The following is an 18,541-nucleotide window of genomic DNA, read 5'->3' as shown; positions in this document are numbered from 1 at the left end:
TGGCTACATAAGCTTGGTGTCTTTGGAATTCTTGCAAGCCCTTTCCTCTGAGAAGGAAGCTGTGTTCCCTTGAGGCTTGAGGCAGATCTCTGGTGTCCGTTCCTGCAGCATGTCGCCTCCAAAGCTCAAGACTCAGCTATAGAAGATCATGTTCTTTTGATCTGTTCTGTATACCTGAGGGGTAACCCTGACACGACAGGCCCAATCCTAGACTAGAGCCTAGCCAGGGTTGCCATGTTTCCTCCAGACACAAGGCATGTCCCTGTTGTGCTCCATTTGGTAATCTGTCAGGATGTCCAAACACCCTGCATTCAGCTTTAAAGAAGCAGTGATAAGTCAATTACAGAGTTCAGCACCCAGAGCTATATATCAAATGTAACTGGGCATCCTAGATTTGCTAAATCTAGCCAATGGATATTGCTGCCCAGTCTTGCCTAATGGACAGGACAGTGACCCCCAAGGTCCTCCATTAAAAGACACTTAAAAACACCCATTCTTCCTATCTGGTTATATCTTCTTGTCTCCAGGGAAGAATACAGATATCTGTCTGTTTCTCCTGTGACTGAGATAGCAAACTCCACCATGTGGCACAACTATGTGGGTTCTATATCCCTGTTGCTTGGCTTTCTGATGCCTGCTGCACTGGATTTATAGAGTGACAAAAGTAAGTGGCCTCAAGTGCTGTGGGAACGGCTCTGCCAGAGGCCTCTTAAAGCCCCAGGTGGAGAGTCCTTTTCTTCCTCCCCTCACTCCTAACATCACTAGTCTTTAGTGACTCTGGGGTGGTTGGACCTAGGGAGCTTCTGTAAGCACACTTAGTTTAAAGAGATAGTGCTGTCAGAGAACAGGCATCTCAAGTAACCCAGATTTCCCTCACATTGTAGCTGCTTCCTGCTGTCTAAATGAGGAGAGGTAATTAAGTTTATTATCTGTGACCTGATGCTAATTCCTCCTGCATCTTTGCTTTGTGGGAAGGGAGAATGCCATTTACAAAGAAGTAGCTGGACTATGCTTTACTGTTGTCAACACATTCAAGGGTTATAAAGCAAGTCTACTGAGTGAACAAGCTGGGGAAAGACAGTCCTCCAGAGTCCTCCCTGACAGCCCAAATTGCACACTTCATCATGGAAAAGTAGAAGTCAGGGTGTTGAGAAATGCTAAAATTGCACATTGTCAGGGCTGAGGAGGTGGCTCAGTGGGACCCAGCCTTGCTGTACACGTGTTTACACCTGAGTTCAAATCTCTTTCACCCATGTGCAAAACTTGGGGTGGCCGTGCACACCTGTTATCCAAGGACTCAGTGGTCAGAGGCTGCAGGGGATGACTAGGCATTGCTGGCTGCTATCCTAGCCCCAGGCTCAATCAAAGATGTACTCCCTGTTTGAAGGGACTAAGGCAGAGAGTGATAGATCAGATATCTGATGTCCTCATCTGGCCTCCCCATGTCCACTTTACTCTCTCTCTCTCTCTCACACACACACACACACACACATACAACGATTATACATATTAGTGAATCAACGAATCACAATTCCTCTAAAATTCTTGCCAGTTCACTTTCTTATCTACCAAAGCCTTTTTAATTTTCTTTTATTAAGTGAACAGTGATTGAAATTAGATAAAGGACAGATGGTACCAATAATGGCAGTACATCCAAGTACAGTAACATTGTACCAAACCACGCTGAGCCTAATAGCTTACACACCCAGAGTGCCTTCGGATCCAACTAAAGGACTTGATTATGACGCACGAAGACATTGTAACTTCGGGAAAGGATTTGTATTTATACCTTTTCTTCCTTCTTTTTGGAAAGCAGGGTATTTTTGTGGTACATTTTTAAATGTTACTTTTAGGGGCTGTTATTTTGGTCTGTTTCTTTCATTCTGCATGTGCTAATTTTCTTGATTAATTTGGAGAACATCTGCATATAACGCTGAGTGCTTTTCACTGGCAAAACCTCCCAACTTCATGCAGGACTTAGAGACTTTGTCTTCTCCACAGTCTGGAATCCTACCTAATTGAAATGCCAAACCTGCAAAGGTGCCAAAGCCTAAGTGTGTAATTATGCCATTTTCTCTTGGTCTTTCAGAGTCTTCCTGCGGGCGATTAATCAGTATGCAGATATGCTGAACAAGAAATTTCTGGATCAAGCCAACTTTGAGCTGCAGGTAAAAGGAGAAGGAGACAGCACCTTTGTGGGAGAATCTTGTTAAAACAAATGACTGCCTGACATCAGTCACCTGTATCTCTAATCCTGGGATCCTAATCGGCCTCTGATCGGAGGTGTAGAGATGGAACCCAAGGAGTGAGAAATGATGCTTCTAGTGTATTTGCTCCATTTAGCAAGTTAGGAGATAGTGTCGTTTCCAAGAGAAAGTACTGAATCAGAGTGGCAAGGAGCGACTCTCCTGGCAGGGAGCAGCAAGCAAGCCACCGAGTGCCACTATGCCTGGCTGCCAGCCTCCTCTCAGATCATCCTAAGACAGGATGAAGGGTTCAGTAAGGGAGAATCGGGTGTGCTTCACTGAGCTAATTGCTTCTGAAACTCTCTTCCCATTATATTCTCTCCTGGCTTTGTTCCCTCTCTATTGTCCACAGTGAGTCCTCCTGTATCATAAATACCGCTTCTGTATATGCCTTGCCTAAGTATGTGTGGAGGGGTCCCCTGAATCCTTGTGCTTGCTATTTAGGCCTTCTACCAATGGAGCCACATCCCCATCCGTAGCAATCTTACTTTTAGAATATTTTTTTGTTGTTGTATTTAACTTTTTATTGTTTTTCTGCACTTGTTTTCATGTGTCATAAACAGAGTCGCATGCCATAAATGAGTGGTTGGGAAATGTTTCCTCTTCTCTGTGCAACTCCCATCCTCTCTCTGCAGGAGTCACTTGTAACTAAGCGCTCTGCACTCTTCCTGACACCAGACGCATTTATGCCGGCCCGTGCGTGAATTCATCTTCCTTTTAACACGTGGTGGTTCATGCCGAGTGTTTTACAGGCCTGTCATACTCCACAGCATGAACGTATCTGCTGCCCCTGCAAGATAGCCCAGCGCCTTCTGCTTCTCACAGCCCTGAGCCAGGCTTCCATGAGTTTCCATGGATGTCAGTGCGTGCACCCCCTAGAAAAGGCTGATTGCAAACAAAACAGTCTGAGCGTTTAAGCTTGATGGACAGTGTCACAATGCCTTCCTAAAAATGCCCCAGCAGCAGCACCCCCACCAGCCACATAAATGTGTGTGTGTGTGTGTTTATAAACATTTTCAATTTTCTCCTTTGAGATTTTCATATATGTCTGAATTACATTCTCTTCAGTTTCACCCACCAGCCCCCTCTTCCCCAAGCTCCCTCCCACCCTTGACAACCTCCCTTCCAAATTACAAATGCCCTTCTCACGCTTCTGTCTTGTGTTTTGTCTTATGACCCACTGAGCTATCCAGGACATCCTCACTAGCCTCTTTTGAACAAAGCAGCTTTGTGCTGGCTTTCCTGAGAATTGAGGACTCTTGTTTATATGAACCCTTTTCTGGCCACTACATTTTTGAATGACCAGTTATTTATCAGCTGGGGACAGTTTTGCTATGTACTGCTTGGGCATTTCTGTTGCTTTCATTGGCTCTTGGTGTTTTTAATTAGTTGGGACTCTTATTATATCCTATTCATGATTTTATTTTTATTATTTAAAAAATATTTAACTTTTCCTATAGTCAAACCTGACATTTCTCATGTGATCATATGGTCTTAGGTTTTGCATAGCAAATCCCTAATTGCCTTAGTGTGGTAGATGATCTACAATGAAGTTAATATCAGCAATTACCTATAGAGTGCAGCTTAATGATTCCTTTTTTTTTTTCTTTAACTTTTCAGTTATTTAATCTACCTTAGATTTCTATAGCTAGTGTTAGGATCAGGGTCTACCTTTACTTTGAGTTCATGACTGGCTTCCTCTGTCTCTGGTGACTCGATGTACTACCAATGGCCAGATTACAAACCTACATGTGTATAGAGTTTCTTACGTGTGTTGCTACCACAGGGACTTCCTTGCTTCAGCTCTATAGCCAGGTGGTAGAACCCACACCTCCCTCCCAGTGAATGATCTGCAAAGAATCGCCCTTGCTGTGTTTGTGCCTTACTTCTTGCACACATACTTTAAAATCCGCCAGTTGAGTGTCTCTGTTGAAAATCATGTTGCTTGGCTGTTAACTGGACTTGTTGGACTGGTGAACTCGGAAATGTGACGGCCTCTGAGGGAGTAGTTTGTAGCCTGTCTTTCTTCCACCCCATGCTTGTCTTCTTGCTCTAGCTTTCACTGAACTCCAGTCTGCCATGTGGCTGGCTGGCTGGCTGGATTCCTGTCTGTCCTGAATGTGGCTATTGCTAGGAGGGACCCATCTTCCCACTGAAGGCATTCTCAATGTGCCCTGCTACTCATGAACTATTATGACTGCTGCCTGAGTTCTCACCCTGAGACTGAACACCTTGAAGGCTCTGTGCTCTCCAGATTTCAGAGCTAGGCCCAGGCACAAGTGCTGTGTGTGGCCCAAACCACAATAAAGTTCAGTCCTGGCCCCATAAGTAAATAGAAGGAATGAGGAGTCGGTGATGTCATCATTAGAAAAGCTTTCAGCCTGGTGTGGTGGTGCACACCTGTAACCCCAGTTCTCAGGCAGCTAAAATGGAAGGATCCCAGGTTTTAGGCTGGTCTGAACTGCAAAGTCATAACCTGTCATGAGAAAACAAATGTCAAAAGAAACACTGTCTCTCATGATGGGACATGCCTATTGTGCCACTTCAGAAAGCTGGGGCAGAAGAAGGATTTTGAGTTCTGGTCCTACCTTGGCTGCATAGCAAGTTGAAGGCTAGCACAGGTAATTCAGCAAGCTCCTTTCTTAAAACTAAAATTAAAAGAAGCTGGTATCTGGCTTAGCAAGGGTATGCTTGCCTATCACGCATAAGCCCTGGATTCAAACACAAAAAGAAAGAAATACAGAGGGGGGGTGGAAGAAGGGAGGGAGGGAAGGAAGGAGGGAGGGAGGAGGGGGGAAGAAGGAAAGGATTGGATTGGATTAGATTTGTGGTTATTGTATTATGACTTTTAAAAGTTCTAGGGCCGGGCAGTGGTGGCACATGCCTTTAATCCCAACAGCACTTGGGAGGCAAAGGCAGGTGGATTTCTGAGTTAGAGGCCAGCCTGACCTACAGAGTAAGTTCCAGGACAGCCAGGGCTACACAGAGAAACCCTGCCTCAAAAAAAAAAACAAAAAAGCAGGGCTCTTGGTAGGCAGGCGTGGTGGTACATACCTACCTACCTATAATCCCAGCACTTTGGAGGTTAAACAGAAGTGTTAGGAATTACAGTTCACCTTAGCTACATGACCAGGCAAAGTCATCCTAGTCTATAAGAAGCCTTGTGTCAGAAAATAAAAAGAAAGCTAAAACAGGTACCAGCTGTATGTCGGTATCGGTTCCAGTCTGTGTTTACCTGTCCTCTCTCCTTCCCTCCCAGTCCACTTTTCCAGCCAGCCGTGGTTCTGTGATCCTCAGAATACTCAGAACATGCAGAACATGTGTAGCGTTGTCCTGTGTTTGCTGCAGGATCAAGAAGGACACACGAGGGAAATGCTCCTTTCAAAAGTAAATGAAAAAGAGCAACTGGTATCTCATGTAGTGGAGCCACCCCTTTTGATTGCAGAAAATGCCAAAGAAAAATGTGTTTTGTGGCCAGTAATGAAGCTCTCCCGAGGTCAGGGACATCTGCTCAGTTTCAATCCTATTGTAGCTGTGAGCATCCTAATATTGGTGGCCGTTGCATCCTTTGTTAGTTCTGTGGTGGTCAGAAGCCCTGTAGACAATGCCATTTCCTAGGAAAAACCAGATAAAAAGGGACACACACACACTCTTATTCTGAGGATACTCTTAAATTCCCACCTTTTACAGGTCATTAAACTCAGAGTTGGTAATGTGAATGTCTTATCCTTCTGTGACTCTTTGTAGCTATTACATTTGAATATCATCCCTGGTATGTAAATGAGGAGAAAAAAAAGCATCTACAATGTCTTCTAAAGATCATCCTTCAAACCACATATAGCCCATAAATCCTTGGAATGAAGGTTTGATCCTTTTACATGTTTTCCCTAATTGTCTGGTGTATGCATAATTTTGGTATTGTAAAAAGTCGTAAATTATGCAAGTGTATACTGTTCCTCAGAGAGGGGCTCCATCTCTTGCTGCTGGTTAGAGCTGAAACTGTGGAGTGCTCATTACCTGGTCAGCACCACCATACCTTTAGCCAGCACTTCTGTGGGTAATAATCCTTCATCCCTTCCACGAAGCCTACCAGTAGATACTGCTAACAACCCCAAGAAGCAACTGAAGCCCAGGCAGAAGTCAGCGGAGTTGCCCTTATGAATGGAGCCTCATGCTCGCCCATCAATCACACCATGAGGGATACCTTGCAGTGCTGTGGATTTTTAAGCTTTTCAGGATGATAATGGCCCAAAACTCTTCTGAGACCTGACGTTAAGCTGTTCCACAGTTCAGCATCTCCTGTCTTTTTGTTTTCAGCTTTGGAACAACTACTTTCACCTAGCCGTGGCTTTCCTCACTCAAGAGTCCCTGCAACTGGAGAATTTTTCAAGTGCTAAGAGAGCCAAAATCCTTAACAAGTAAGTCCTCCCCAGCCCTGCCACTGCGGGCAGGAGCCTTCTGCTTATTACCCTAATTTCCACGTCTCCTCTAAGCCAACTGGGTACAAATTGAGATGTAATCACGGTGTAATGAAAGGGTGGTTTCAAATCACAAATCCGGTGTTGCCTTTGTAACCCATGAATCAAGATCTAAAATTGCAGGATTCGTCCTGGCAGGTTCAAAGTCAGCGTGATTGGAGATGGTTAGCGCTGAGCAGCGTTTGAGTTGCTGGAGATAATGACTTCTGCTGAGCACTCTTCTCATGTCACTGCACTATGACTTACTTTATTGCTTAGTTTTCCAGTTCTGCTTCTATGAAAAGAGAGGTCCTGCCAACCTCATGGGCACTGCTAGGACTGTCCTGGCTGGTGAACCAGAGCTAGCCATGGTTTCCCTCTTGGCACAGAAGTCCTCTGTCTTCCTCTGGGTAGGAGGTCTGAGTGAACTGGATCAGCTTGTGTGTCAGCAAAGAAGCTTCATGAAGGCCAAGATTCTTGGGCAGCTCTATGGCGCCATATCCTGAATGGTCCTGTTCCCAGGGCAAGAAAGAAGACCATGGGCAGAGAAGATGGCTCAGTGGGTCAAGTGCTTGCTGCTCAAGCCTACACATATCAGAGTTCAAATCCCTAGAATTCCTATGGTGTGATGAGAAAGAAAAACAGGACAGTCCCCAGATGCTTTCGGGCTTATCACATAGCAGCAAACAAGAAACCTTTCCTCAAAGCACATGGAATGTGAGGTCCAATCCCTCTGATCTCTGATCAGAGGGGAAAACAATGGTTGCTCAGGTATTCTGAGGTCTTTGCTCCTCACCTCTGCCTAAGCTCCACTAATGTCAAACTGCTTCAGGTGCCCTTTCAATAGAGACTCCTCAGGAGATTCTGAAATGGTGCCCATATTGCTGGATTGTCATATTTATAATGCCTCTGTAGCATTCTGACCGTCAAGGCTTAGCCTGGTCCCTCTGAGTTGCTGAGGTTAGAGGAGGCAGAGGGAGTCTTGGAATATGGCAGCGGCCTCTCATAGCCCAGCAGTTTCTATCTCCCTAACTGGGAAATTGAAAGCACTTGATCCCTGGAGTGTAAGATGTGTTTGTGCATATAATACTGAGCTTAGTTCACATGACAGCATCCTTCTAAATACTGTGCATACATGTGTACATGTATATGCATGCATGTGCTTATATGTGTGCATATGTTTACATGTGCATGTGCATATTTCACATATAATCATTAAAAAGCAAGACTCTTCTTCATTCAGTACGTCCTCTAGTCCATGTTGAGCCATGGACGCCATATGGATACCATCCATCCATATGAGTAGGACAAAGAAAGCACAGCGGGCTCATCCTGAGCCGCCTTATCTATCTCTTGCTGGCAGATTCCAGCCCGGACAACTCTGTCCAAGGAGAACTTGACTTTCAGAGACAGCCTATCTGCAAGTCCTCTTGCACCTGACCAGATCCTCTTTGGCTGTCCCCAAGAGCCATGAATGTAGACAGTGACTATTGTTTAGAAGTGACAGATGTACCTGCCAGACCAAGCGCAGCGAGGGCAAAGCAGCCCCACCTGTGACTACTGGCACACTGCCCCACTTTGGAACCTTCTTGGACTTTAATTGCTTACCATGCCCCCCTGTGCCAAGGAGAGACTTCTGCCGGCTACACGTACTAGAGACTGACACTACACAAAGTTTCTCCCTTCGAGCATTCACAGGGCTTGTGAGAAGGGAGGAAGTCCTGTTGTTGCTCCCCATGTGGTAGAAACCATTACTTTAAAAACAGAGCACCCTAACAGCTCTCATTGTGGCTCCCCTAGGCCACCTCAGCTTCTTGAAGTACACACTCTCACCATTTGTTACACGTGCTCTGTTCAGCCGTCAGTGTGGGCTATGCATACTGCAGTGAGACTCAGGGAATCCAGACCTGGGGGGGTGGCTGACAGTTACTTGGAAGCACCTATACTTCCTGCCCTTAGTGATGGATGCCTACAGGAGAAAAGATGCTTTTAAATTAGGTGCAGCTTCTGGAGGCTTTGATGCTAAGTGCTGTGGAGACTGGGTGGTAGCTCTGTGCTGGGGTTTCCTCTTGCTCCTATGCCTATAGTCCAAGCTAGAGCAACATCAGCGATTGCTTTAATCATGAAGGACCCTGTTCTCCAGAGAAAATCTTTGCTTCCCTTCTTTCTCTATAGTTTCAAAGGCTACAGAGCCAAAGGAAATTAAACACAGTCATTGGTGTCTCCCTTTCCGGAGCCCATGGGGACTCTGGATCAGGCTTTCGTGTCTCTCTTAGACACAGTAACAAGAGACTTGAGCTGTTCTTCTGTGTTTTCTTAAGGATTTCTCAGGTGAAAAGCCTGACCATATTGCAAACTCTGTAAACTCTGTGCTATATTTGGGTCTCCCTAGGCCACAGACTCCATGTGGTAGGGACTGGCCATCAAGGGCCCCTGTCTATGATAAACCCAACATGACCTAAAGCCTAAGAGACATCAGCTTCATGCAGCTTGTCACCAGCATTCATGATAGTTGTGCCTCTTTATAGACCCTAGACATTTCATAGTGTATTTGTAAACATTATTCTTAAATAGTAAATGGCTTAATAAGTATCTCAGGGTACCCTTCCCAAACTCTTAATTTACTGGGTACATTGAATGCCTAGATCCTTTTGGATTGTCTAATAGAACAAGACAAGGCCTCTTCTGTGCTCAGGCAAGTGTGGTCCTGTTGCTGGAGAAGGAGAAGTGGATCCCAAGGTGAAGCCATTCATTGTCTAGGAGAAAGCTAAGCTGAAGCAGTGGATGGAATCAGGAGAAGAGCAGGTTACCGCCAGAGCTTTGGAAGCAGTTGGCCTGCAAGGCACAGCCTAGGGAGTGGAGGTTACCAGAAGTGTGGACTTCAGACAAGGGGGAGTTGGCAGTTGAGATGCCTGCCCATTTGACTGGCATTGTACTCCACAGGGCACATCCCAATCTTTTAGCAAAGAGCTGCACGACTTGGAAGCATAAAGGAGTGGCAGGGGTTGGCAAGGCTCAGAGGACTTCTCCTGAAAGGAGATGGTATGGAGTTAATCCCAGTGGTCTGAGGTAATAGCTACTCTTATACACTTGGGGCATGATGCATAGGGCTAACTACATCTAAGAGAAAACCTTGGGTCTGAGGTAGAGTCAGGTCTGCCCACTCATACCTTCAGGCCTGTCCACGTGTGGCCTGTCAGCCTCTGTAGGGCACATCTGAATGGACAACGTCTGTCTTCTCTTTTCCTGCCTGGTCTGCCTCACCATGGCTTAGAAAAGTAGAAATTTCTGGAATCAGAACACCTGATTGCTCATGTCCTAAGTACTTGGGTGCCACACATACATACGCATACACGCACACACACACACACACACACAAAACAAGCTACACCATTGCCAAGAACTGAGCATATCAACCCCCAAATAAAAAAGATTTGTCTGTAAAATAAAAAGTTAAGAACCTCAAGAACTCAAGGTTCCTAATAAGAAAATGCTGCCATCTGCCTCAAGTAGCCGCACAGACATCTGGAGAACGCTGCTTTGGACTATCATCCACGCTCCCCAAGTGTTTTCCATCATTGGTGTTCAGGAAATATGCATAAAATGCAGAAGATTTAACTCTAAATTCATAGCCATTTGGACAGCATTACTCTCTCACATGACCACAAGGGAGCACCATGCTCAGGACCCAACTTCGTTCTGGGAGAGAAAAGATCCGTAATTGCCTTTGCATGGTTTTGTTTGGTTGGCTTTGGTTTTGTTCGGGTGGAGGGATTGGGGGAACAGATCTCTCTACATGGCCCAGGCTATCCTCAAAGGCACTGAGATCCAGCCTCCCTCTGGCTCCCAAAGTACTGGGATTAAAGGTGTGTACTGCTAAGCATAGAGTTTTTCAAAGTATTTGCAAGAGATTCCCTCTTTGAGTGGCATCACCACAGAGAGAGGAGATGTTGAATGAGCAGGGCCAGCTCTTTTACTAGCCCATTGCTTTTTCCCCTGTGGACTCTATAACCTTCTAAGGGGACATGTTTTGCAGCTGGACCAAAAACATCACATAAGCAAACATACTCCCATTTCATCAGACACTGGCTTCTGAGATTCCAAACTGGGACTTTGAAGGAAGCTAAGAAGAAATAAATGAGATGTGACAAGTCCCGTTTTACAATGTGACCTAATCAGAAAGCAGGATTCTGTATTGAGGAGCACGATCAATTCAATCCTCATGCTAATTATGTTTTTTCCAAAAGATTCAAATCGTTCCAAGTAAATTCACTTTAAGGATTAGAAAGGGACCTAGGGAGGCAAACTTCATAAGCAGTAGCCCTGTGCCACCTTCATGTTGGCAAAGCTAATTAGATATATTGGTGAGGCATTGCTCTAGGGAGCATAATAAAGCTTTAATGTAGGCAGAGTTCTCACATCAGCCCTGTTTCTAACAGAGTTCATTCCCAATGGCCTCATCCCCTTCTACCTATTGTATTTGTTTGTTGTTGTTGCTGTTGTTTTGTTTTGTTTTGTTTTGTTTCCCATTAAGACAAATGCTTCATCCTACCCATGAGCTTGTTTCTTTTTTTTTCTTTTTTTTTATATTTTTATTTACATTTCAAATGATTTCCCCTTTTCTAGCCCCCCACTCCCCGAAAGTCCCGTAAGCCCCCTTCTCTCCCCCTGTCCTCCCACCCACCCCTTCCCACTTCCCCGTTTTGGTTTTGCCAAATACTGCTTCACTGAGTCTTTCCAGAACAAGGGGCCATTCCTCCTTTCTTCTTCTTCTTCTTTTTTTTTAATTCGATATAATTTATTTACATTTCAAATGATTTCCCTTTTCTAGCCCCCCCACTCCCTGAAAGTCCCATAAGCCCCCTTCTCTTCCCCTGTCCTCCCACCCACCCCTTCCCACTTCCCCGTTCTGGTTTTGCTGAATACTGTTTCACTGAGTCTTTCCAGAACCAGGGGCCACTCCTCCTTTCTTCTTGTACCTCATTTGATGTGTGGATTATGTTTTGGGTCTTCCAGTTTTCTAGGTTAATATCCACTTATTAGTGAGTGCATACCATGATTCACCTTTTGAGTCTGGGTCACCTCACTTAGTATGATATTCTCTAGCTCCATCCATTTGCCTAAGAATTTCATGAATTCATTGTTTCTAATGGCTGAATAGTACTCCATTGTGTAGATATACCACATTTTTTGCATCCACTCTTCTTTTGAGGGATACCTGGGTTCTTTCCAGCATCTGGCAATTATAAATAGGGCTGCTATGAACATAGTAGAACATGTATCCTTATTACATGGTGGGGAGTCTTCTGGGTATATGCCCAGGAGTGGTATAGCAGGATCTTCTGGAAGTGAGGTGCCCAGTTTTCGGAGGAACCGCCAGACTGATTTCCAGAGTGGTTGTACCAATTTGCAACCCCACCAGCAGTGGAGGAGTGTTCCTCTTTCTCCACACCCTCTCCAACACCTGCTGTCTCCTGAATTTTTAATCTTAGCCATTCTGACTGGTGTAAGATGAAATCTTAGGGTTGTTTTGATTTGCATTTCCCTAATGACTAATGAAGTTGAGCATTTTTTAAGATGCTTCTCCGCCATCCGAAGTTCTTCAGGTGAGAATTCTTTGTTTAACTCTGTACCCCATTTTTTAATAGGGTTGTTTGGTTTTCTGGAGTCTAACTTCTTGAGTTCTTTATATATATTGGATATTAGCCCTCTATCTGATGTAGGATTGGTTTCCAGGCTGAGGTCATGAAAGAGGAAACACAAAAATCTCTTAAAGAAATACAGGAGAACTTTGGTCAACAGGCTGAGGTCATGAAAGAGGAAACACAAAAATCTCTTAAAGAATTACAGGAAAGCACAAACAAGCAAGTGAAGGAGCTAAGCAAAACCATCCAGGATCTAAAATCAGAAGTAGAAACAACTAAGAAAACTCAAAGGGAGACAACTTTGGAGATAGAAAGCCTTGGGAAGAAATCAGGGGACAGAGATGCAAATATCAACAACAAAATACAAGAGATAGAAGAAAGAATCTCAGATGCTGAAGATTCCATAGAAACCATGGACTCAACAGTTAAAGAAAATGCAAAATGCAAAAAGCTTGTAACCCAAAATATCCAGGAAATCCAGGACACAATGAGAAGACCAAACCTAAGGATTATAGGCATAGATGAGAGTGAAGATTTACAACTTAAAGGGCCAGCAAATATCTTCAATAAAATTATGGAAGAAAACTTCCCTAACCTAAAGAGAGAGCTTCCCGCTTGTTTCTTGATTATCTTTTCTTTCTTTTTTCTTGCCTTACTGTGCACCCTTTGGCACTCTGACCAAGTCACTAGGCCCTAAATCAGCATTTAGTGCGCTGGGTTGCTCTCCCCAAGTCCTTCAACACTGTTTCTTGGCCTGGGTCATGGCTATGAACCCAGAGTTTGAGTTGTTTGTAAAACCCAGAGTTTGAGTGGTTTTTAAAGAGGCTGTCATTGACTTATCATCTTGGAGGCAAGAGATTTCAAGGTCATGAGGCTAGCATTTTCTCAGCTTCTGCTGAGAGTCTTTTGCTGTATAACAACATGATAGTGAAGCATGGAGGGAAAGCAAGGAGTACAGAGAGGAAGTGTTCATGAGAGAGAGAAACAGGCAGACTTGCTTTATAAGTATGTACTCTCCCCATCACTAATCTATTCTTGGAGACCTAACTCTGTCCTCTGTGATCTGTCTCATTCCCAAGAGAGCTGACTCACTCCCTCAAGGCCTAACCCAATCTTGAAAGAACCAACCCAATCTTTTGAAAGACATTTACCCATTCCTGAGAGTAGTATTCTCAGATAGAACCACATGTACTAGATCTCTTAATGTCTATCATCTCTCTGTCCTATTACCTTAGAGACCAAAATTGCAAGACATGGACCTTTGGGGACACGAGTGTGCAAATCACAGCTCTCTCTCCTTGCCCTGTGGCACTTCATTCTAGGTTTGCTCTGCCTCTTCAGCCTGTTTCCTTGTCTGGTTTAGACTTACATGGGCACATCAACATGCCAGAGCCCCCTCCAATCTCAATCTTAGTATTCTTATTTTATTCTATCCATGGGAAAGCATTTTCCAAATTGTAGATTCTCATTGTTTCATGGACCATATTAAATAAACGGATTATACTCACTTAGTTTACCTGCCTTAACAGTGGGCACAAAGGAAGTTACAATCTCTTGTCTGGTAGTTATGGACACCATGAGTTTGAAGTCAGGATGGTGATAGTGTAGATCTCTCTGCTGGGGCTGTTCTGTGAACTTTCAGTAGCCATCCCAGACCTCAGCATGCCCTAACCTGTGTTTCCCATTCTCTGCTTTTCTCTAGATTAGGTTCTTTTTAAGTCTTCCTGTATATCTGTGACTCTTGATATGCCCTCCTTATGGAGACATCACTCCTTGCATTTAGGCCTCACTCCACTCCAGTGTGGCTTCATCACAACTAGGTTACATTGTACAGATCCCATTTCCAAGTGAGGTCACATAGACAGGCATCAAATGTATATAATATGCAGATACTCTGTATGATTATGGGATTGAAGTCTATCTCACCTGTCATGATGTCTGTCTCCTGAGTCCTGTGGGTCTTGTTGGAGTTCTCTATTAGTGATGGCTAAATGAATCAGTCTAATGGCCCTTGCCATCATGAGTAAGATGCTGTGTTTAAGGCAAGCCCTTTAAATTAAGCACCTCCTCCTTAGAGTGCTGGCTGAGATAGAGTGGATGCTACCTTGCTCTCAACATTCAGAACAGCCTCAAGGTAAGCATCAAGATTTGTTTCCCTATACTGTGAAAGAAATAGGGTCAAGTAGTCACCCAGCTGTGCTTAAATTTGGGTTCTGTTTGGCCCTTATCCCTTATGAGGCTGAATGGTAGATGCCATTTCCTCATCTTAGGTTAAAGATGCAGGAATTCAAGTACCGCCATTGGGACTGAATGTAGGCGCATAGGACTTCCCAGACTCGGAAAAGGCTCCCTTCGAAGTCCTTTCCTATGTTCACTTGGTGGGTGGACACACAGGATGAGGTCAGTCCAGTTATGGGTCCTTATGACAGCAGAGCTGGGCCCATCTACTTAGCACTGTGAGTTCTGGGTTCCTCGTTGCAAGGGTGACTATGATATGAGACGGAAGCATTTTGGAAGAAGATACAACAGTCGTCCCAGGAGTGGGCGCAGTGCAGGGAACAATGTGGGCTGGTGATCTAAGGACCTGAACTCTCTTCTCTTGGCCCTGTAACCTAAGTCAAGTCATCCAGCTTTTCCCCTCCAGGCCTGGGCCAGATCCCTGACTCTGTGTTGTGAGAGAGCCACTCAACTGTGATCTCTAGGACTGCCCCTGGCTCTGAGGTCTGTCTCCGGGAAATGAGCTTCAGCCAGACACTCTCAATTATCCTCATATTTTTCTTTTAAGGGAAGAAGGTAGAAGTGTTCTCTGCAAACCCTCCTGAGGTCTGGTGACAGCTGCTACTCTGCTTGGGAATTACTAGGAAGCTTGTACAGATTCATCAGATCTGCCTTCCTATTAAATGCAAAGGAAGGATCAAGCCAAGCTGCCGCCAGGGAACTCCAACCCTTCCCTCCACCTTGTCTCTCCCTCCTTCTTGTCTTGGTTTCCAGGCACCTAGCTTATTCAGCTGTTAAACAGTATTTTCGTCTCCTAGTGCTGTAGACCTGGCTCTCACAAGAATCACCCCCTCTGATCACTGCCAATGCCCTGGTTCTCAAGTACTGTCGTGTCCAATCATCACCTGAACTGAAAAAGTAGAAGTGAGAGTGGAAACCCATGGTCCTCACCCTCCTTCAGCAAGGGAGAGGCACGGTGCTGGCCAGAAGCAAGAGCACTCCTAATTTCCATAGCAGCTGGAGAAAGGCAGGTCACTGCCCAGAGTTTCAAATGTTAAACCTGCTGCTGGCAAAATGAGTCCCATGGCTTCCTTTACACTATTAGAACTGTAATCAGTAGAAGACCTGAGAGAAAGAGCAAAGACCTTGAGTCAAGGGCAAAGGAACAGAGACATTCATGAAGCCAACTGTTAGGTATTCCTGTGTTTTAAGGAGGGATCCTTCCTGTAGCTTGGATGCAAGATGTTCAAAGCCAGAGTTAATGATACTGTGTTTTTGATGCCACTGGCTTCATTGGTGGATTGGGGGTATGAACACACATCATAGGGGACAGAGAACTGAGCGTGTTTGTATTCTGCAGCCTCCTGCCACAATGTGGTGTCTCCCAGTCTTGCCTGTGGCCTTGTAGGTGAAAGTGACTCGTCCATTAGCCTCAATGTCAGAGCTAGGTCTGACTCTGATTCCTCTCCCCCGATAAATGCCAGAAGATGCCAAGTTACCAGGTTTCCATGCTGCCAACTCCATCTTGCCCAGGTCCAGGTGGCTTTGGCTGCTGAGAAATCTCAAAATAATGCACATCTTAATTTGTTCAGGTCTCGGAACCCTTAAGCAATTCGAAGGGGGAGTCAATCCTGGAAGAGTGTCCCCTCCATGTTATTCATGACCTCATACCTGTGAGCTGCTGTCATGTCTTCACTGCCTGGAACATGCCTCCCATCCCTGTGGCCTTGGCAGCGAATCTGCAGCTGGCCGAGATCCCCTGATTTACGGAGACTACCTGAGTCAGCTTTCACTGGCTTGCTGGGCAGGGTCTGTAAGTCCCAGCTTGTCCTGAGAGGAAGTAGCTAGCTGACTTCCCGGTTCTGTTTCTCCACCTACACCTGGATGTTCTACACTCCATGGCATTCAACATATCCATGCATGTATATATTCATACATACATGTATACATACACACATATATGTTAGCATACAAAGTAATGGGTCTCCTCATGACATTATATACACATAAGACCCTCCTTTCATTCCTTTCTTACCCCCAGTTCAGTCCCCTTTCTATTTTAGGTTACATCTTCCATTATCCACTCTCATTTTCCCTCCCTTTAGACCTCATCCCCTCCTTGTATCCCCCTTTCTATTTTCTTTATATCTGTATATAATATGAAGAAGAGTTTGTATATACTTGCATACACACACACACACACACATATATATATATAAACACACATACATATGTATGGAAAGGAACACATGTACACACATATGTATATATGCCTATGTATATGTTCATGCCAGATCCCACATAGAGAAAGCATGCATGTAGCTTGGATTATCTATTTTCTCTGGTTGAGATGAACATGCCGCTGTAACCTTCCTGCTGTGAGTGACAGACAGGTGCTTAGGTGCAAGAGACTTTAATAAGGTGGCAGCCAGCTGGGGGTTGTTGATTTAGCAGCCAGGGCTGCTTGCCTGAAGAGCCAGGACACCATCATCTGTGATCGGCTTTCCTTGGCGCCTCGGCTGCCACGAGGAAGACAGGAGAAGCTTGATGGCGCAGCTGCTCGGCTGCGATGCTGGATGATAATTTCGCAAATTATTATTTTTAATATAATCAGCTTTTTCCTTAGGCGCTAAAAGAAAAAGTTAAATTGCTCACAAGCTAATAAAGGTTTATCTTCTGAAGCATCAAATTCTGTTTACTCATGAAACGCGCACCTCCTCTCTTCGCCCACCGGGAGGAAAATTAGCATTTATTTTCCCAGATAAACAAAAACTGGTAGAATGTTTGTTGACATATTTGGGTATTAAGCTTTTGCTTACATTTAAAATGATATAGAAGAATGGGGAAAATTTGGAAGCTGCCTTCCTCAACTCTAGGGTTTTATTTTCCTGGGGGAAACCCCTGCTCTGCAGTAGAATGCTCTTGGGTGCCTGTATGCACCAACAGCAGCGTGCATGGAAGACAGACTCCCTGAGGCCCAGGGCCACAAGACTGGCTGTTCTTCACAGCTTCTTCATGCTCCCCCGGGATGCTCTGGCATCTGGGTTGAGTCCCCTTCCCACCTGGAACTCTCCTGGAATTCCTGCTGGTGGCAGATGCAGTTGAAACTCTGACACAGCCTTCATCTAAGTCCATGATGGAAGCCCAGAGTTTGAGTTCCAGACGCTCTATAAACTGACATTGCTTTTCTCCTTCTTTCTAGATATGGAGACATGAGGAGGCAAATTGGCTTTGAAATCAGAGATATGTGGTACAACCTGGGTGAGTAGCTAGATATCATCTTGGGGGCTGGGTGAGCACCTTGAGTTCTCTCTGTGCTGTGACATCAGCCCCATTTTTCAGTGTTGGTCTGGTGTGTGTGTGTCTGTCTGTGTGTCTGTGTGTATCTGTGTGTGTGTGTGTGTGTGTGTGTCTGTGTGTGTGTGTGTGTGTGTGTGTGTGTGTGTGTGTTAGGGTCTTCCCAATGATTTTTAGAGCAGGATCCCATTAATCTGTAACTTGCCAAGTTGACTAGCTGGCTGGCTCATCAGGCCCTAGGGATTCACTTGTCTCTGCCTCCCCAGCGGTGACAAGTATGAGACCCCACTCTCCTTTGTTTTATATGGGTTCTGGCTTTGAACTCAGTGCTCCTGGTTACATGGCAGGTACTTCAACAACTGAGACATCTCCTCAGCCACTTTGGTATATCTCAAAGACCTCAATTGTTTCTGTTACCAGGATATCAATCCCTGCTCCTTCCACAGTTCCTTTTTCAGTAAGGAAAACAGATTAGAAGAAAAAAGCAACGGCAAATAAGGAAATCTAGAAAGTGCCCTCTGGCATCAGGCTGGCAAATAGCTTGGACTGCCATTGCTCCTAAGTACTGCTCCACTTCCATCTGTATCTGCTCCCAGTCATTTACCAGATTGACATTTGCCATCCATCATGTGTTCAGTTGAGCAGAATCTATCTTCTAACAGGTTTATTCACCCACCCA

At 44.9% G+C, this 18,541-nt stretch overlaps 1 protein-coding gene across 1 annotated transcript in view; it reads left to right on the top strand.

Moving 5' to 3' along the window:
* Dock1 (dedicator of cytokinesis 1) overlaps positions 1–18,541 on the top strand; it is a 510,172-nt gene that overhangs the window by 409,107 nt on the left and 82,524 nt on the right. Inside the window, exons 30-32 of the mRNA XM_052196505.1 lie at positions 2,090–2,168; positions 6,564–6,664; positions 17,768–17,826. Of these exons, the coding sequence (XP_052052465.1) occupies positions 2,090–2,168; positions 6,564–6,664; positions 17,768–17,826 (239 nt within the window). The remainder of the gene's footprint in view (positions 1–2,089; positions 2,169–6,563; positions 6,665–17,767; positions 17,827–18,541) is intronic.

Source organism: Apodemus sylvaticus, chromosome 1 (genome assembly GCF_947179515.1).
Source record: "Apodemus sylvaticus chromosome 1, mApoSyl1.1, whole genome shotgun sequence".
NCBI lineage: Eukaryota > Metazoa > Chordata > Mammalia > Rodentia > Muridae > Apodemus > Apodemus sylvaticus.
This window is presented reverse-complemented; position numbering and strand designations above follow the sequence as displayed.